This window comes from Neodiprion fabricii, chromosome 1 (genome assembly GCF_021155785.1).
Source record: "Neodiprion fabricii isolate iyNeoFabr1 chromosome 1, iyNeoFabr1.1, whole genome shotgun sequence".
NCBI lineage: Eukaryota > Metazoa > Arthropoda > Insecta > Hymenoptera > Diprionidae > Neodiprion > Neodiprion fabricii.
In genome coordinates, this window is record NC_060239.1 from 39,072,364 (window position 1) to 39,093,562 (window position 21,199).

The 21,199-nt window shown below is 35.8% G+C and overlaps 4 protein-coding genes across 17 annotated transcripts in view; 3 read left to right on the forward strand and 1 right to left on the reverse strand.

The window, feature by feature from the left end:
• Nucleotides 1-9,688, forward strand: part of LOC124178848 (septin-7-like) — a 42,579-nt gene extending 32,891 nt beyond the window's left edge. For 5 of the 8 annotated variants that reach the window (XM_046562647.1, XM_046562630.1, XM_046562612.1 and 2 more), the window contains 2 exons: nt 103-123; nt 796-2,737. In XM_046562647.1, the coding sequence (XP_046418603.1) occupies nt 103-123; nt 796-955 (181 nt within the window). In that variant the 3' untranslated portion in view covers nt 956-2,737. Of the gene's footprint in view, nt 1-102; nt 124-795; nt 5,382-9,141 lie in introns of those variants that run through there. The other 3 variants (XM_046562621.1, XM_046562593.1, XM_046562601.1) reach the window with 3 other exon arrangements.
• A 72-nt stretch (nt 9,689-9,760) lies between these two features.
• Nucleotides 9,761-12,515, forward strand: LOC124178883 (hydroxymethylglutaryl-CoA synthase 1). The gene has a single exon (XM_046562658.1). It carries the CDS (start codon nt 9,761-9,763, stop codon nt 11,138-11,140), a length of 1,380 nt encoding a protein of 459 aa, XP_046418614.1. The 3' UTR covers nt 11,141-12,515.
• A 567-nt stretch (nt 12,516-13,082) lies between these two features.
• On the forward strand, nt 13,083-15,295 carry LOC124178936 (tRNA selenocysteine 1-associated protein 1). Its single transcript, XM_046562771.1, has 5 exons — nt 13,083-13,307; nt 13,623-13,820; nt 13,906-14,228; nt 14,331-14,530; nt 14,778-15,295. Exons 1-5 carry the CDS (start codon nt 13,266-13,268, stop codon nt 14,900-14,902), a joined length of 888 nt encoding a protein of 295 aa, XP_046418727.1. The 5' UTR covers nt 13,083-13,265; the 3' UTR covers nt 14,903-15,295.
• Nucleotides 14,930-20,777, reverse strand: LOC124178813 (transcription factor TFIIIB component B'' homolog). 7 transcript variants are annotated; one of them, XM_046562545.1, is made up of 5 exons: nt 20,337-20,777; nt 18,947-19,845; nt 18,328-18,770; nt 18,063-18,170; nt 14,930-17,913 (listed from the first exon to the last, which is right to left on the reverse strand). In XM_046562545.1, the coding sequence occupies exons 2-5, from the start codon at nt 19,807-19,809 to the stop codon at nt 17,198-17,200; spliced, it is 2,130 nt and encodes a 709-aa protein (XP_046418501.1). In that variant the 5' UTR covers nt 19,810-19,845; nt 20,337-20,777; the 3' UTR covers nt 14,930-17,197. The 7 variants fall into 7 exon arrangements, with proteins under 7 accessions (XP_046418501.1, XP_046418491.1, XP_046418460.1 ...); XM_046562535.1 differs by having other exon boundaries at nt 20,333-20,777; XM_046562504.1 differs by having other exon boundaries at nt 20,329-20,777.
• Between the last annotated feature and the right edge of the window lie 422 nt (nt 20,778-21,199).

Genomic DNA, 21,199 nt, shown 5'->3' on the forward strand with positions numbered 1-21,199 from the left:
TTCAGTTTTTGAGATTGCAAAAAATCGAATATCAAATAAATATCTTTCTTTTCATTTAACACTATTTACTACTTGAAATATTTTTCTAAATGCATGCTGCAGTTATTTTTGGTTCCTCAAAAGGCAAGTTATATACAAATGTTGGTTAAGTTGTTGTAGAGTATGAATGAAATTGAATATCTGAAACTGGGGAAGTACGATATTAAATTTTTGAAAAAAATAACCTGCTAATACTGGCAAATATTCAATGGCGATGTAAGAGTAAGCGATAGTAATAAGCGTTGTCAAGCATCGATATAATTCGCTATCGGACGCATTACCCAGAATAGATTTAGGGTCGAATGATTATTCATATAAATCAGTTTTTCTACAACATAAGCATTGGTATTTTCGCATCACCACGCAAATAGGAGAGCCTGAAATTGTGAAGAAAATATTGTCCAGTATTTGGGTGAAAATCATTATTGTTTTATGTAATCGGGACTATTAATGCCAGAGTAGTTGTTTAAACGAATTGATACTGGCATGACAATCTGATACGACTTTATTTGATGAACTTCAAGTGTTTGTAACAATACGTATGGGCTATAATTTCATTAGTGGTGTCTCTTATCTTTTGCTATCCGCTTTATTCCCAGAGGATGTGGGACTAGCGGGTGTTAAATACGACGGTACAATTAGCTAGAATGGTGATACGAGATGATTACTCTGGTATTAACGGTAAAGTTGAATCTAGAAACGCGCGTGCCTTGCTTGTGCTTGTGTGTATACGATGTCGGGGTGTCCCTGATTTAGGACGGGATCTGTATCTTCGGAAGGGTCTGGAGGCGGAGGGGGTACATTGCGAGGCTCCCGAGGAATAGGAAGTCTTCTACGCCGTCACACCAGTTTCAAATCACCTCAAGAGAGCCCTACACAGAATCACCTTGTCATACAGCATCCCGAACATCCCTGATCAGCCAAGTCATTTTCTAAGCTCCAGGGTTCTTTATACTATTCTGTAGATGGGAGACAGTGACAGTTTATCAGCTCTGATAATTTCGTTATTGCTTTAATGTCAGGTCCAGACACACATTGCCTTACATAATAGAATATAATGAAAAATTAACGCCGAGCAGATCGAAAATTAGCTCTGATGTTGCTAAATTAAATATTTGAAATTATAATCCGGGTATTGACTTGAAGCGGAACAACCAAAAGTATAATGGGCCTGTCAAAATCGGTGTTGGCAAATATTTAAGTCAATAGACTCCCACATACAGAGATGTTATTAAATGTTAGAAATATTTTCTTCCTTCTTTATGAAAACAATTCTCTGTAGCAATACATATGTGTTGATATATCCGGAAAGTAATAGATTTGTCGAAGAGAAGTTTAGAAAAAAGTTGACTGACAAAAAAGTGGAGTTAGAATTATTAGAATCTCGATAACTATCTTACGATTAAATAAAAAACAATTTACATGATATTAAATTCAGAATCGAAATCAGCTAATGTCAACAGTCCTTTATATGTTGATATTTTGAACCGAACCAATGATATATAATTGTGATAAAATAATTAACCAGACCAAGCCTATTGCAGCGGCGTGACTCTGGAATTTTCATTATTATTTTTATTTTTTTGTTCCATTTAATATACCGATATTGTTATACCATAAATAGTTTAAACAGAGATTATTCATCTAATGGCAATGACTTGTAACGCTACATATTTTTATTGTGAACTGCACAAGCTGTCTACTGCATAATGTTTTCATAAATTTGCCAACCCCTCGAAAATAGAAGTACCTTGTTCAATTATTGTGGAGATATTATAACACCCGTGCTGATTTCCTTTAAAATCTAAAGTAGTTGAGACAGCTTGACAGGGGCTTATTTCTTAACATTTACTAATGACTTACTCCTAATAATTAAATATATATTGTTAATTTTATCATTAAAGCCTTGTTCACCAGCAAACATAATGCTTCGTTACATCATTTTACTAACCAATCATTTTTCCTATTGCTTACGGCAATTGATTACTGTATGAATCGAAATAGACTGTTACTTTTTTGTTTACGCTATACGTAATTATTAAAACTTGTTTTTTACTTTTGCCACATTAGATCTATTCCTTTTTTATTCAGCTTATCGGGCAAATCGCTACCGCATACTGCCATGACGATTACATTTTCAATTACTGACATTTTTCAAATACGACTCGCCAACAAATGCAATTCATTGAAAATAAATTTTTCTATGAAATACAAAATCGGTGGGATAAATTTTATCATTCTGTATTTGGGCTCATTTGTTTTTCAGGCAGCATGCGCAATGTGGCTTAGTGGTCGTTCAGTGTGCAAAATGCAAAAGTGCCTTTCGCGGCATGCGAGAGTGTCTGGCACCAGTTTGCATGGTTGGATATTATTATGTATTGTATATCGACGTTGTCGCTACTGTTGAAAAAATATTTCTTTGAAAAGCTTACATTTTCAAGTTCAAGCAAATATACCGTCAAGACTCAATATTGAGAAGAGGCAGAGAGCTTATTCGGGTACACGGGAATTTAATTTCGGTTACAGTTTCCTGGAAGAATATTAACAAATCGCTGGTGAAATCAGTTTCTGGTAACATAATCAGGGATACTAACCACTGCAGACTCGAATTCAAACTGCAAACATAACTTGATATTTTTTAATGGGGTGCGTTTTACATGTTCTTTCCTTTCAGGGCCGTCGACGGCAAGGACAAAAAGAATAAGAAGAAAGGCCTCTTCTAATCGTACCATCTCAGACATAGAACTGTATGCTTAAAAGAATAGTGAATGTACCAGTACCTTTTAGATACAATCTCCCGAGTTTGTGAACTTTTGACATTTCCTGATCCCTTTATACTCGAAGAAAAAAAACAGAATTCTATGTCGCTTATGATTTTTTAGTTTGAAAAATTTTGACAAAACTCAACTTTTATAATTCACAACTGTTCCAGTTATTACATATTTGAAACACTATTGTGCTGAAAAGATCCGCTCTCTTTTCTATAAATGGAATCACGAATGTGGAGTTTGGAATTTTGTAACTTTGAGGTACAGGAATGTAACAGTATAATGAGTCATCACTTCTTAAGTACGTCCAACATTTAACACAAGTTATACAAAACTTATCGGCGAACCAGAAATGTCTCGTCAACTTCTGATAGCAGAAGACGAATGAATGTTCATTGTCAGTATTGCTGCGCGCTAACTATTTTACTATAAAATACATGAGATATGGTTTTCATTATTGCAAGGTGGGTTTATTGAGTGATACGAAGATGCATAAATAACTTGAAAATTGATTATTCTACCTAGAAGCGAACGTTGTTTCGTCATAACCTTGACTTCAGTATCTAAATGTTGTAATCATCTAATCATTGTCCAACAGACAAAATTTGTAACTTTGAATTGGTTATCAAGATTCAATTTTTTGTTACATAAAATCAATCTTGTCTGTAGCTGCTGAGCTGATGATTGCCAATAATTCAGTATTTGTAAAAACTACAATTCTACATATAAATTGAATAAATTTATGTATCATGTTTACTGGCGCAAAGATTAACCATTTGACTCAATTGGAAATACGTATTTTCGCGAGTTGACTATATTGTTCAAATGAAAACTGAAGTAAAATAGAAATTGTATAATTTGATTTATATCTTTGTAGCCAAAATAGTGGCCATATATATTTATGTATAAATGATGAATTTTAATCGTGTAAGCGTAAAATATATCAAAGAGAGTCAGACAAGTTGGAAATACCTATGTAGTAAAATTAGTGTAATAGATTTCACGTTTTCAAACAGTGTGTTCATTCCGTACATTATAATAATTTACTGTCCCGTTATCGAAATGTAATTCACGCATAAGTCAATCTTTGTTGATAATTTTTTTTTTCCATATTACATTTCCCAGTAATTGTATCAAAATATGATTTTCAATCTCGTTTTATTTTTTTTTTATTAAATTTGCTTCGTAACAGGGCAGTAAATTTTTATGTATGTATAACGAATTATAAATAATTCATTCAAGCCTTACACACTGTTTGAAACGTCAAGTGTACCTAGTTAAAAATAATTAAGCTACTTTTGTGCCAAGATGAAATTGAAAAATTTTGTAACGCAAGCGAGCGGTTTTTCGCGTTTGTTAAGCAAGTCATGAAATTCCTCAGTGAAATTCATAATTTATTTGATAAAAAAAGCCCCACGCTACATTCCTATTTTGTACGCATTTTCTAGCAATTGCTATTTCCATCGACTCGATGCCATGTTTTAAGTAGAGAGTGAAAATAAAATATTCTAACTCCATGATAATAAAGTATTTGAAAAGAATTCACTGCAAGTCGCAACTTCAAGAACCATATAACAATTTCGTACAATTTGTTAAGTGATTCATTGTTCTAGTAATTTGTTTCAATCCATCACATTGTCACCGGAAATTTTTAAGGAGATTAAGGGGATTGGGAAGAAAAACATCTCGTGGCGAGATGTTGACGTACAAACTAAAAATTTGTTTAATTTAATTAAATCATTGTGACCGATGGTCAAAGATTTTGTACAAAACTGGATAAGCTGTTTTCGACGAATTTTACTCTCTGATTAATCATACGTTAATAAAAATATTTTTTGTATGAAAACGGATTTATCCAAGTTTCAGAATTGAATATTGTAACTCTGATGAAGTTTTTGCTCTGCTATTGCGAGTAATGTATGTACTGGACCGCAATCTTAATATTCGAGCAGAAATCCGTTTAAAATTGAATTCAAACGTGTATCTTTTATGAATTTTTTCGTTTACATAAGAAAGTATGATTAGCATTTGTATTTATTTTTACAATTCATCAGAGTATTTACAAACGATTTATATATATATTTGCATACGTACCGAAGATTATTGCGAGAGAAAAATGAAAACTTCATATAGTTCATGAAACTTGCATAATGCAATTTATTTTTAATATTTAAGAAATTATCAGTTATTCGTACATATTCAAACACGACCACAATCGCAGAATTTTTAATTTACAGTCGTAGTCGTAAAGAATTGACATTACTTAGTATTTAGCTGTGGAATAATTTACAGAGAAAAAAAAAGGACTAGCTGCCGATGCGTATGTCTATTTTATCAGCCAGGCTTATGCTCGATAGAATACGGCGTTAAATGAAAAATATTGTTACGAATTGTATAACTATATTGATTACAAACCAAGAATGGTAATTATATTTTGCCGTGCCATAGATGAAAGGAACAACGCTGCCGACGCTACTTTTAGACAAATTGAATAATGATTGAATCCGTAATTATACTATAGTAATTATAATTATGTATCAAGTAAATTATGTATAAAAAAGACAATCAAATGATTTTTTTATTATATTTTATTTTCAATTATGTAAAAAAAAAAAAAAAAAAATCCCTCCGTTTAACAATCACACACTCATGAGTTCTAATTTTTAGATTCGGAACCTGATACATAACTTGCGAATTATTATGCATTACAGACATTACGTAAGTGAATAAAAGTGAATAACTTTGCGTCAATTTTATTTTCTCTTTATGTCATTATTCATTTTACAGAGCTACCGAGCGTTTAAACATATCCATAATGTATCATGTATACATATGTATGCACGCGCAGTAGCAGCCAATTCAAAGGCCTACCTATTATACGGAAAAGGTTGTACGAAAGGTCGTGAAGTTTGTCATATGAACGACTCGCGACGGACGATTACCTAGGAAAGATTCCATCAGCAAACGCTTAGAACGGCGAAATTTATACTGCCGCATTGCACGTTAAATATTATTTTCATATTATTGAAAAATATCCTGCACAGAAAGCGTCATATTTCCAGAATAACGATTCGATTTCACCATATGTGTCACTACATACGTACTCGTATACTTACAATGATATCACTAACTAATACCACTTAACACTTGGAGCAAGGAATTCGGCAATTTAAATAACGGCGACGGAGCGTCGTCAATGAGATTATAATCCACGCCCATTTGCGGGAGGGGTGGACGACGATGTGCAAAGGGATCTGTCATTTAAATGTTAGAATGAAAATAGCATTTAATGTCAAAGACCCGCAAAAAACGCTATTCTAATTTGTAAGGTAAAAGGCTCGAAGCGTTTTCGGGGCGAAAATCATCACAACATTTCAGTCGTGGATAAAATAATTTATGTTCCACTGTATGTCCGAAATCAAGTTGTAACAACGTATGTACGTGTAATACGTATGTATGTACATTCGATTACTATACAGGGTGTCCAATTATGATCGAACTTGTTAAGAATCTTAGAAAGTAAGCGTTTTACAATTTTAAATGTTTCTGACGAAGGTTTTATGATTTCCAACGAGACAAAATTCGCATTGTCGAATTTATCGTAGATAGCGTCAATTCCGGAAACTCGAAGCAGCTGTCCGTTCTTAAAATAGAAACTGATATATTTTTTTTTTGATAGAGAGAAAAGTTGTGGTGGATATAAGGATGATTCCAAACACGTCTTTTTTCATGTCTCATATTTAATTGGAAACTGGAAAAATTGCTTTTCGTTCGATTCATTATCGGATATATTTCGAAACGGACTGGGAAGATTGCATTTATCAAAAGTGTTGTGCTTCCAGCAAAGTACGTGACGACAATGAGACCTTACAAAGTGAAACTTTTATCATTTGTTAAAAACATTTCCGTGTTCGAAAATATTGACTATGTCACGGAGCGTACACGCGGAACGACGCGTGTATAACACGTTATTCTAACGACAGTAAATGATTGTCGTATTACTCGAAGTTGCATCATCGCAATTATTCGTTTGAAGCACTAGATTTTTCACTTCACTTATCACTCTGTTTCGGAACCTATCGGATTATGAAATGAAATTACGTACGCCAGACACGAAAAAAAAACGTATTAAGAATGGTCTTTACATCGGCCACAACTTTCGTCTCACCGTCAGAAAAACACAGTCGGTGTCTATTTGAAAGCAGGTTTCTTCAAATTTTCGAAAATGTCGCCAAATACGATGAATTTTACAGTGCCAACTTTCGAACTCGTCAAAATGATTAAACTTTTCTCTGAAACTTTTGTTAGCAAAACGTATATTCTTTCAGATATTTGACTGATTCGATTAAAATGGAACAGCCTGTAATAACTATTCTTCGTCCAACTAATCGTAAGTGAAGAAATCGATAGTAGGCAAGTTACAAATATTATGACGTATGAGGAATCATTGTGCCCGGTATTTAACTAAGGCCTGAAATCTTTTAGAGATTTTCTAAATTCACAGGCCGTGTTCGAATAGCTTTAAGAGAAATTGAGTTCATGCTCAAATTCTTTTGAACTTGACAAGCAGTGGTTTACAAAAGGTGAGGGTCGAATACATTGACAGTTGAACTATTGATCTGAAAAAGGTATGTTAAAAACAACTCACACAAAATGTTCAACAGTTTGTGTGTATCGTTTCTGGGTGGTAATCTAAAACGTAAGCAGATAGGCGTAATCCAGTTACGAGGAAGGCGTGAATGGTGCCCGTGAATATTTTGACGGCCAATATTCTCGAGTGAAATTTATAGGAATTATAGATATGGGAAATTGACCGTTCTTCATTCAACAAGTGGTAATTTATTTTTTAACGTTGCTCGGCAGTACTATCGATAGCTTTACCCCCATGTATCGGGGCATGGGCCCAAAACGTAAACCGGTCCTATAAGCGACCGACGTGTATACGATATTCATAAGTTTGACCTAAATCGTTGGCCTTAAAATGGGTTGAAAACGGAACGGTGAGGACTAAAGCCGCGCTACAAATATACCGTATGTACATTAACGTTATGTAGGAGTTTTTTAAATTTCGTAAGCATCAGAACTCCGAAAAACAAGTATTGTTTCAGTATTAGAGCTTCAAAGTTGAGAATTTTCCCTGTCTCTCGACATCGTAACTAGTATTACACAGTACTAAACATGATTATAGGTATGTAAAAACTTATGATAAAATATGCAAGTTCATTAACTTGAACATAACTTGACCTTCCGGAAACTAAGATGGTAAGTAATTTATAAAATACAAGAGAATTGACCGGTCGGACGATTATCGACAATTATACGATAATTAGGTAATGTGTATAATGTATATAATTCAATGAGTGTTGAAAGTGGTACGTGATGCATTCAAAAGTAATCGAAGTTAAAAAAATAAAAATAAAGGTACTTGCTGAATGTACTCTCTAAAATAGGTCGACGAGATATATTCTTTTCAAAAACATTGAAAGTTCGAGAAGTGAATCTGTCTGACAATGGGTATTTTCCGATACTCGTAAAAGAAATTCGACTTTTTTTTTGCGATTTGCTGTTGGGTACAAAGTACAACGGTTGAGTATAACACGCATTGCGTGTTTGTAGGTACAATGTACATATATATAATATATATTTAAATCGATGGTTTCTCTTCAGCGAAAATGGGTGGAATTATTTCTACGGGTAAAAGCACATTCCTCTACCACTGCAACACACTCGTACTACTGCGCAACATTTTGTACCGCGTGAACCGTCCTTGGGTTCGCCTGTAATAATATGAACAAACGGCGAGCGACGCATCGACGAGGGTTTCGTGATGCCACGCGGAGATTGATCATGCTGAAGTTAGTAACGTTTAGCGTAATGATTCATTCCGGGATAAAACCGTTATTTCGTAATTTTGGAACTGTTTGAAATCCGGTAAACCGTTACAAAACAAAAAAAACATACTCATGTTTTGAAATCTTCGTTCCTTCAAAGTTATTGTAAAATGAAGAAAATTTTGATATTTTTCCCAGTGTTTCGTTACGATAATGTTACGTTACTAACTTCAATCCCGTGGAAATTGAAGGATCGGCTTGCGGTTCGACTCCGCGTGGGCGGTAAAATCCCGGGATGGGTCCTAATTGTTGTGACAAGTGCGTGCCAAGTGCCAAGTGGCTCGATCGCAGGCCGTGGTCACAAACTTACAATATGCCTTTAGGTAACGTTATTACGAGCCGAACTGTGCCGAACATCGCGGGACTCGGTGGCGCGGCGTTCCGCCGAGACGGCGAGGGTATTAGAACGAGCTGTTCAACTTTCGTTGGACTTAGTTGAGAAGGAATAGCGTCGACGGACGGAGGCCGAGATTGTCGTGGGGCCGATACACCTGACCGTCGTTCTCCCCATTACCCGCTATTCGCTAAGCGTCGATCGACTAACGTAAAGTTCTTGGTGCCTGACCGTAATTTTCACTCTCGAATTTCACTTCTAACCTAAATCTACCTCCTCGATTACCGCTAAACGTTCTCGATAAATTATAAGTGTACATACCTACGCCGGTCGAGTTCGTCGCACTTTTCCTCTATGCATAGTTCAACGGAGGTTCGCGCGATTCGCACATCCTAAACTGAATACAGATTTATTGTAATTCATTATCCGCATTCCGAACGAATATCAATCAACTACGCTAACCTATTTTCACCGAGTTACATAAAAGTATTCCACGATAATACACTTCCGATTAGTACATTATAAAATACCCGAAGTATTAATTCAATCAATCATATTTTTTTTTATTGTTTCTAAATACCTGGTGCACACAAGCTGGGTACTGAAGTGAGTGATCGCATTACTCGGCACATAAGTTATCTACATCCCGGACCAAGGAAGAGAATCTTCTGATTCAATAGATAAACTAGAAATTATTTTTAACAGACGTGTAAGAAAGTAACGAAACAATGTGGCCAAACAACGTGGGTATCAAGGCGATCGAAGTCTATTTTCCGGCACAGTATGTGGATCAAACTGATTTGGAGGAATTCGACAAAGTTTCGGCTGGAAAATACACTGTAGGCTTGGGTCAATCGAAGATGGGATTCTGCAACGACAGGGAAGACATTAATTCCCTCTGTCTGACGGTGGTTCAACGACTAATGGAACGGCACGGTGTAAAACCGCAAGACATCGGAAGGCTGGAAGTGGGAACAGAGACGATTATTGACAAGAGCAAATCTGTCAAGTCTGTACTCATGCAATTGTTTGAACCATTTGGCTGCACGGACATCGAGGGTGTAGATTCGACGAATGCCTGTTACGGAGGGACAGCCGCCTTGTTCAACGCAGTCGCCTGGATAGAAAGCAGCTCCTATGACGGCAGAATGGCGCTTGTTGTTGCCGGTGATAACGCAGTCTATGCAAGCGGTAGTGCCAGGCCAACCGGAGGTGCTGGCGCGGTGGCTATGCTGATTGGACCGAACGCACCAATAGTTTTTGACCGTGGGATCAGAGCGTCTTACATGAGACATGCCTATGATTTTTATAAGCCAGACCTAAACTCTGAGTATCCCGTGGTTGATGGAAAGCTTTCCATTCAATGCTACTTAGGTGCACTTGATAATTGCTACCAAAAATATTGTCAGAAAACCAATGAGAAGAATATTAACGAGTCTATATCTTTGGCCAGTTTTGGAGCTGTGCTCTTTCATTCCCCGTACTGTAAACTTGTTCAAAAATCATTCGCTCGGTTGGCGTTCAATGATTTTTTGAACGCTTCGAAAAGCGCTATCGCCAACGACAAGTATCAGGGCCTGGAGAAGTTTTCAGCTTTAAAATTGGAAGATACTTACTTTGATAGGGATGTAGAGAAAGCTTTTATGACTTTGAGCAACAAAGATTTTGCTGAAAAAACTAAGCCAAGTTTATTGATTGCTAGTCTCGTTGGAAACATGTACACCCCATCCGTCTATTCGGGTCTAGTTTCTTTCCTCATTAGTAAGCCGATAGACCAGCTGGCTGGTACTAAAGTTGCGGTTTTCTCTTATGGATCAGGCTTAGCTTCGAGTATGTACTCGTTAACTATTGCCGAAGACGCGTCGTCTAAGTCTGATTTAGAAAAGTTGGTGTCGCATTTGTCATACGTAAAGCCTCAGCTTGAGTCAAGGCGGCGCGCATCGCCGGAAGAATTTACTGGAGTCTTGGAACTCAGGGAAAAAAATTGCCACAAAGCACCATATCAGCCTCAGAGCAGCATTGAAAATATGTTTGATGGCACGTATTATCTAGAAAGTATCGATGAGAAATATCGACGAACTTATGGAAAAGTCACTAAGAGCAAATAGTATTATATTTACACCTCCAACGAGAAATTTTTGTTTAAACAGATTTATTTATCAATTATCATTGTTGATTAGCTGATCGCTTTGTGCTTGTTGAGATATAGTAGATACATTTAAATGCCAATATTTTTAATCATGGTCCTATGATTTTAAACCGAATACATAATCTTTTGTTCCTGACAATTGATTATTAATAGTAAATAATTGTTAGCCAAGTGAGAATGAAGCTCTGAGTGTCGTATTTGTTTAATTAGCGGCATTTCGGCTTTTCTACTTGTAGATAAATATTTTTTACCTTTACTCTGACCAAAACGTACAAATGTTGTTTCATCAGCGCAGCTATCCGTGTTACATACGCGAATTGCTATATTCTTATTGAATTTCCATTGATTGTGGAAAAATTAATATTATACCGAACGAATTAGGGTATCAAGAATTGTGAATAGCGAGAAAAATTTGAATAAAATTTTATACGCTTGTACAGTAATATTAACATGTTTTTTCTTTATCGCTGTTTGTGAATGTCTCATCGACACCGAGGGGGCCAGTATATTTAACAAAAAGTTTAGTCAGTGGTATTCACAGACGACCTAAAGAATATTTTGTACCAACAATATTGATGTAAAATGTCAGATTATAGATAAAACTTGTTATAAGAAACTTCAAGTTTCTTTTTACTATCACGGCGGAGATTTTGTAGTATTTTGCAAGGTAACAATGATGCTTGCTAATTTTCGGTTACAGCTCAATCTTTTGTTGGATAATAATACAAGAATTTATACAAACTGTTTAGTAACTTGTATGAACTGACTTGTATAACCCGTGGCTTGTCGGGAAACCTGGTAAATTGACCTTTGACGATTGTATAAGATTATACATTCAATAACACGATCAAGGCAAAAAATAAAAGTGTCGGCAAAGTCCCAATTGTCTGCAAGCCGCCGAAAAAATGACTGCATAATTCGATAAAGATTTACTTTATCGTTATGTAAATGATTAGACATTCGTTTACCTTGATCCTTGCAAAACACGGGGTTCAAGTTATTAACGTTATCGTAACGAAACATTGCGAAAAAAATCACTATTTTCTTAATTATACAATGATTTTGAACTAACTAAGATTTCGAACTATCAGTGTTTCGTTTTATTACGGTTTACTGAATTTCAAACAATTCCAAAATCGCGAAATAATGGTTTTTCCTTGGCATGAATCGTTAAGTTAATGTTACTAACTTCAATATGATTGCAAAACGCGATAACGCGATTTGTTCCTCATACGTGTTACATGGTACACATTTTTCTTTTCTTTATATAGTCTTCGAATGATTTGTAGTACATGACATACGATAATTGTTTATTAAAAAGAATTTGAATTTTATTTATTTGTCTTTGTTATTTTTTTTTATCATACGTACGCCCTGTTTTTATGACCGTTAATGATTTTTCCATCCCCTAGCAGGATTACATTATCACGTGCACGTGTAGTGCTCAAAAGTTTTATCTTTGGCAGTGCTCTGTTCAATTTATAGGTAATTATACGTATATTATACCTGCCTATATAGGTTTTGTGATATATAGCGATTACGGCCGTATACTGTATCCATCGACAAATAATTAAGTCTATCATAACAGTTTGCACAACGCTGAATGAAAATATAGATTATCTCACATATTCTGACCAGAACGTTGTTGAAAATGCATTTCCATTGTATATACAATGAAAGTGTAAACTGAACTTATAAAGCTCTATTCTAACTACCGGATTTGTATCCAGATACATAAATTCAAAACAACGTATTATTCAAATATACGTTTTTGAGTTATTTTACTAATACGCACGACATTGAGCGGCAAATTTGATTGTGTCACGGATTTAAATTGTTGAGAAGGCCGACCTGCAGCACATTCGGGCATGGCAGAAAGTACGTACATGATCAGTCAACGACTCCGAAGTGCGTGTCTCTTTCTAGTAGCAAAGTAGCGTCAGTCCTACAAGTTGTCTTGCTGTGACTAGCGTGTGTCGGTGTCCTAAAGCAGTGCCGTTGTACTATTTTATAACGTTCTGAGTTTGCGAATTAGAAACCGTTAAATATTTTTCGGTAAAACGTGATTCTGACCTACTGCGAAGATGTCGGGTCCCATGGTCTTGTGCCAACTATGGATGGGAGGCGTAAGTAAAATTTTCAAACAAAAGTTTACTATTAAAACAAGTTCCTAACCTCCCAACTTGACGTATCACATTGATTAAGCATTATAATTTAATATTATATAAATAAGATGACCTAAATATCTTTATTACATTTTGTAATCTCAAAGATCTAAAATTTAAATCTGCACAGCAAATATCATAAAAAATCAAAAGTTGCGTACGCTTTCAACAGTTTCTAGGTTGCAATTGATAAAGAAGTTGAATGTCAAGGATTTTGAAGCATAAACTTGAATAGTTTAGGTTATTAAATGATAAATCTGCTACGACTATTTATAGCTGGAACCTTACATGACCGAGAGTTTCATTATGAACGCGTTTCACAAAATGAACGAGCAACCGCAAACTGTGAAAGTGATGAGAAATCGCTATACCGGAGAGCCGGCTGGCTACTGCTTTGTTCACTTTCCAACCGATGAAATGGCACTTGATGCTATGCACAAACTGAACGGCAAAGCTATTCCAGGCTCCAACCCTGTATGCCATTTACTTCTTTCTTTTGTTCCTGTACCTTTACTTTTAAGATAATTTTCCAATGTAAAAATACCTACTCATTTTTCAGACTGTCAGATTTCGTTTAAATCATGCCAGCACCACAGGCAAACCAGCAACAGACAGAGAATTCAGTATATGGGTCGGTGATTTATCAACAGATGTGGACGATTATTCATTGTACAGAGCATTTGCTGCGAAATACAATTCCATCAGAACAGCCAAAGTAATACTGGACAGCTCAGGTTTCAGTAAAGGCTATGGATTTGTCAGATTTGCCAATGAGGAAGAACAAAAAAATAGTTTGGTTACAATGAATGGATATAGAGGTCTTGGCACTAAATCACTGAAAATTTGCAACGCAGTTCCTCGGCCGTGGAACAAAATTACAGGGTAAATATACATTTACTGAATAATCAATCGTTCTAATATCTTGCGTTTTATTAAAAATTAGTTTCATTTTTTGTACCCTACTTTTTTATTCATTCTTTATAGCTCGGTACCTCCACAGTCATCCTCTGATTACTCTATGTCAAACATGAATTCGGAACCATACAACTATTATGACACTTCTTCGTACTGGAATAGTTACAGTGCTTGGCAACAGGGATATTATGAAAGTGAACCAACGTCAGACAACTACAACAATTATGTATCAGACCAAAAACCAGAGGAAGATGAACTGGAATTGATTGGTAATTGTCTAAATTTGATGGTTTTAGTTAAGTTTAAGCTTGTGTGATTTACGAACTGTGCATTGAAAACTCACGATCCTAGCTTTTAGGATGATTTTGATGGTGAAAAAGAAGATTATAATTATTTCATCTGCACATCAAGAGTATAGAATTATACCGAATTGATCACTCTAATATTGTTTACCATCACATTGTCATATCCTAAGGTTGTTTTATATTGAATATTCATTTTTTAAATATTTTCCAGAGCATTCCATTCCGGTGGATGTGGACAAATATAACAGAGATGCAATCGAGCAGGATTACAATATGTGGGACGCTTTAGAGAGTTCTAAATGGATACCCTGCGATACGTTAGAATTGTGCTATTGAGATCCGAATATAGTTTTGGTTGTCGACCAAGAATTGAATGATTCTCAGCAATGTTTGTTAAAAATCTTTTACCAAACACGCAGAGCATGGGATCAGCATTGCAGAGAACCTGAATGGCATGGTTTGGAAAACTGAAGTATTTGATGTCAGAGTTTCATTTAAAGATTGAATTTTTTATTCAAAACTTTTATCAGGTCAGAATAACACTTGATTAGTTGTATTTTTACATGCCAGGTTAAATGCATTCTACTATAAAAGCCGCACTTATTGAAGTTCGATTTAAGAAATAAATAAATACTTTCAAAAACAAATCTAACATTTGATTTAAGATTAACTTATCTGTGTACAGTAATTACAAATGTATAAATCTTAAATAAACCTTTATAACATCATAAATAAGTATAACGTATGATGATTCATGGCCACAAATCAGAGCTCCGAGGCACAAATGATGCTGCAACTACCACAGCAGTTAACTCAAGGCATGAGGTCACATCAGGTACCTTGATTGAATTTGTTTCGTGAGATCTTCTTAGTATGTTTTTCAGTTTTGCCACTGTGATTTTTGTGAAGGAATAGAAATTAAGTTACATTCTCCTGGTTTGTATCTGTGGTTATAAATAGAACTCTAACTGTTAAAGCTTTGTAATAAATATATCACCAAGCATCAATTGGTACAATATTCTACGAGAGTATATCTTGTACAAAAAGATGCAATTATTTCGGATCACATGTAATATGTAAAGTTAATCCAAGCGCCGTTAAAGTGAACAGTTTTCCATTATCTCTGGATATTAATCTTCTTCGCAAGGAAAAAAATGTTTACATTTGAAGCAAGTGAGACCACTGAAATATACACTAACTACAACGTGCACTACCCACATGGTTACTGTAGTAGCAAAGCATATCGTGTTAAATATCATCATATAAGCATATCCCAAGTGGTAAGAACAGAGATAGATCACCGGTTTCAGATATACGTACAACTTTACCACGGGTCGTAAGGAGAGATAGATCATCCGTTTGCTAGCACTCTCTCTTGGCACGCTTGTATGCGTTCAGTATTACATATTTCAGTAAGGTAAAGACGCTCTTGACATTAAATAAGTAAATACAGGGAAAAAATGTTTATATTTTCTCACGCTGATCTAACGTATACGAACTTACAGATTAATAACAGGTGATATGTATGATGTACATAATGAAAAAACGATGCTAGTGGGCTCAGAGTATCAGAAAAATCGCATGTGAGGTAAGAAAGAAACCGTATTTACAAGTAATATTAAAATAAAAATTATCACAATCTAATTGTACTTAGATCTATGTACACTTATGAATATCAATGAATACCGTGACACGAAGACAAAGAAATGTCAGTATACTAATTAATCGAATCGAAGTACACAAAGTGTTGATTAAAGCTATCTAAAGACTATTAAACCTGTGGGAATCTGTGTGACGACGAGGTCAGTGTTATTTTCGGTTTTCTGCACTCATCAATTCGTTTAACCCTAGAACTCATGATTAGGGTCTGAACGCACCCCATGCGAACTCTGAACTATGCTCGGCACCGCTATCGCAATGCACATTTCTGTCTTCGAATGGGTTTTCAATAACTAAATGTAAATAATATCAGATTTCTCGTACACCATTCTCTTCCTTATGAAAAAAGAAGAAGACCATGTATGAGAAAGTCTGTTTATCAGCATAGGACCGGTTTTATGATCAAGAAAAGGGCGAGGTACGTTTCGACCCCAGTCATGTGTTTGAAGGTAAAAAAAATAAAGTCATGAGTTGTAGGATTAATGAGCAGGTAATGTGGATCAAGCCGATAACTACAGATTACAGTAATTTCTCCTAGTCCCTCCTCTCACCTTCTGTCGCCTATCCAGCATTCCGCACATTGATCTCATAGGATCTAGCGATCTTTAGATATCCTCAGTTAACACATGGAGTAATACATGGCAAAATACTGAGAAAATATGACAATTTACTCAATTTTTATCAACCAGTCAATACATGCTTGCAGGCATTATTGTGAATTTTGAATAACTAAACGTGGCATCCAAATTCCAAGTCCTCTAATATTGAAATTTGTAAAGATTGTAATATTGAAATTTGAAACAATCGTTTCCATTCGCGAAAATATTTGTCTGCATTTATAGATCATTTGAAGTTGTCACTCATCTATTATAAGATAATTTTATTCTAGAAGTGAATGAATAATGGAAGTCGCGTTAAAACTGCAGCTGCGTCGAAATTGATACAAGTAAGTCGTAAGAGTAAATAAATATGCTATGTCATATTTACAGACTGTTGTGCATCGACGTTCGGTGGATCATTTTTCGATATTTTAGTTGTGACCGTAGCTAGAAGTTCTGGTGATAATTCAATCGGTGGGATATTTTGTTTACTGCTCACCATCGTTGGATCTGGATTCGGACTTACCATATAAACTTGTAACATGGTTTTCCCCGGTTCATCTGGCGACTCACTGGACAAAATTACTAAGGAACCAGGTTCTGCCTTACTTATATCAGGAATCTTATGTTCTACATGTTCCGAGGGATCTTCCATAGTTTCACCCTCTTTGACAGAGGCATCTGAAATCAATTCAGATTTTTCTATTTCCGGTGTAACACATTCTTCCGTGATATTTTCATCTTCATTCAAAATATCGTCTGAATGATGATCATCCATTTTGTTTATATCAGGAGCCTGTAATCTTCTAATCTTTGGGCATCTACCGGAACGTGTCGGTTTCACTTCATAAATTTCAGTTTCACTTTCAGAATCACTGAAGATACCTGCACCTTGCATTAAATCATCCAAAGCTTCCTCTATCGATACGTTTTTTTTATGTTTCTTACGGGTTTTCGATTTTTCAATACTCAAATTGTTGTTTGTTTCCGATTTTACCAGTTCTCCCGAAACTGAATTTTGATCTTCGACTTCGTCTACTTCTTCTTCTTCAGTTTCTTCATCTTGCCCAATGCTTGAAGTAACAAATGCTGGGACAAAAATTCAAATTAACTTCAAATCTATCTACATCATCGTGAGCATAAATTCAGTTGCGTCAAAATGAAAATATGATCTTCGATTGCTATTGTTTTGTAGATGAACAATTTTTTTTTTAAATCCAGGCACACTAAATACGTACCACATTTCTTCCTCTTTTTAGTCTTCGATCTCTCTTTATCCTTAGTCTTGTTTTCTTTTGCTTTGTTCTTTTCCTCCAATTCAAGTTTTTCTTTTTCCGCGAAAATTGCTGTAACCCAACAAACACACCCTGTATTTCCCATTTCATAGAAAGCTATTCTAAGCAGCATACATGTAGATGTGTAATAACAAAGTATCATGCGCATCTCACTCTCCTGAACATAATAGAAATTCGAAATATAATAACTAATCGGCTTTGAACTTACCAAGTTCTTCCTGCAATGCATCTGTATCGAATTCTTGATGATATTTCAATGCTTTTTCAACTAATGGTCTGTTTGTTTTTTCCTCCTTCTTAAATTTTAACTTTATTTCTTGTCTAGATCGATTGGGGAACAAGCTTTGCATAAGAAGAAAATCTGTACCAATTGTATTCAAAGCTTTATAAAATCTTAAGGTTTCCCATTTTGGCCATTCTTTGCTTTTCTTAGGTCGCTTGTAAAATCCATTACCAGTACGCCCTTCGTCTACTACTACCTCTGAGTTAGCCAATGCTTCGCGTCCCTTCTTTGTTCCAGTTTGTTCTATGACCAGACTTTGCTCGTCAATAATTAATTGACCATCCGGTCCAACTTTCACTTGTGGTACTGGCATTGCAGCTGGTTCATCCACATTTTCCTCTTCAGTATGCTCGATGTCATCATTTGACCTGAAATCATTATCAATTGTACAACAGTTGTACAACGAATATATTAATTTTTCGAAGTATATTGTTCAGCAGAAATTCTATTGACGAAGAAAATACACGTGTTAGATTTGGTTGGGCAGACTGTGCATAGAAAAAGATAATGTAAATTTCATTCGATCTACACATTTCATACTGACATAGAAACAGGTTCCATTCTCATTGCCGGGGTTGACGTGTCTGGATTTTTCATCGGGTTTGTCACAGGATTGTAGTATATCAGATCATACATCGTCAGTTTATTTCGATCTGGTGTTTTCTTTCCATGTTTATGTAAAAACTCTCGTCTAGCCTCTGCTAACTTTCTAGCAGATTCTGAAATGACCATTCTTCTTTTTGGTAACGGCCTGAATTCTGGTACATTATTGACATTGGAATTAACTATGGGGTCCCTGTTACTCTGCACCGAGCAACACGAGTCGTTCCTGATACGATTAGGTACTGCAGAAATAGGTCTCCGGCCATCGTCTTCCGATTCGCTTGCACTGGCGCCACTTCCTTGTATACTATTCCTACGTATTCTACCGCTACCATCCAGTCTTGGAACAGGTCTGACAAATCTTGATCTGTTTTGTAATAATTTTGAAGGTGACGCAGGTGACTTTATTGAGGCGGAATCTGATTTAATGGACTCTGATCGGTAAGGAGGAGATGCGAGGGCCGCAAAAGTAGACTCAGGAGATAGAATAGTTGATTCTTCTGACAATTTATTAATATCATTGTTTTCGTTCTGTTCGTTCACAGGAGCGAATGTTGTTTCCTGATCTACTTTTACTGATAATGGTGTTTGTGACTCTACGTTCGCAGAGTCTGATTCCTCAGCGATAATAGGAATGATTGGCTTTTCGATGTCAGCTGCAGCTGCAACTTTATCAGTACCTTCCACCTTAGGGCTGGAAGGTTGAGATAGTTCTGGTTGTGATGGTTCTGGTTGAGAAGCATCTTGAGTAGCTTTCCGTCGCAGTGGAACATTAGCTACAGCTTTTATTCGAGCACGCCGCATGTTGAGTTCAAATTTCTTAGTAGATGAGACGGTAAGCTACAAGGAATAATAAAGTTTATGTTATATTGAAAATGAAGACCACTAGAGTATATATAGTACAGATGATTAAAAGCAAGCACTGGAATTAGGGTGAAAAATTTTTGTTTCTAAAACCGACAAGAAAAGGAAAGGATATCATTTTATTTACGGTACGTTATAATAATATCAAAGCATCGGATGACGACACACGGATAACCGGTGATTAGTTTTTTCCCTCGACCATATGGGATCTAGATCGTAATTTATACTCAAATCTTTCATATGAAACTACTCTGCCGTGAAAGTTGCGGAGTTGTTTCAACCGTGATTTATTAACTTATTTCACAAAAATTACATTGGCATTATTTCATCTCCTACGAAATTCGGCTAACCATTTTTCGTACCCAGAACGTGCACGTACATTGCGAATGGGAATCGGTTGGGGTTATGTTTTTATCCACTGGGTTAGGTTAGGGTAAGATTCTATTCAACGCTCCATACCTACATACACTTCGCACAACGTTTATTTTGCAGGCAGCATCCGCCGTAATGATTTTAATATTGCATGTTCCGAGTGTTCCAAATGTTCTATTATCACTTGCGACACTGTAATGTATCCGCTCATTTCATACGCATGCCTCTTCATGACACTCGTAAACCCTATTTACACTCGAGTCAAAATTCTGATGCACTCCAAATCGGCAATATTTAAACAGTTTTCACTTTGTTGATTCTCTTGTGTGTTGACTGCCTGCTTGCTACCTCCACCCGATCTCTACCGCTATGCTACCGCTATTGTCCCTCTACCTCTACCCTTTTCTCAACTATAGAGTTTCGACTGCACCTCTCTATCTTTGCCCTTCCTTGTCTCCGAAAGCGGACGATATGCATACGCACACTCACGTACGCGTAAATACACGCTCACGGAATGAGGTATGTAATCAAATGGGATTTGATACATTGCATTCCACGCATGCAGTAAGCCTACTTACAACCCCTGTAAGTATTCCAATACTTGACATTAATTTTTTAAATATTATAGACTGCAGAAAAGTGGAAAACAGTAGAGTTTGGCAAAATGAACAACTGTATTTCAAACACACGATAATAACTCAGAAAACAACAAAAATGTTATGTTGTTTTCATCGAGACGTCAATGAATTCATTGATGTCTTTTGCATATAGGTATGTATATATATAGGTATAGTATGTTACAAAAGTTATTTTCTTCACAATCATGCATTGGCAAAAGTATTACCTTAAAGCACATTCCCATACCCATTTCTCTCTTTCGCCTCTTTTTTATACCTTACCAGACGATTATCGACTTCTATAACAGCAAATGTTGAATTTTTCACTTTAATCTTCTATT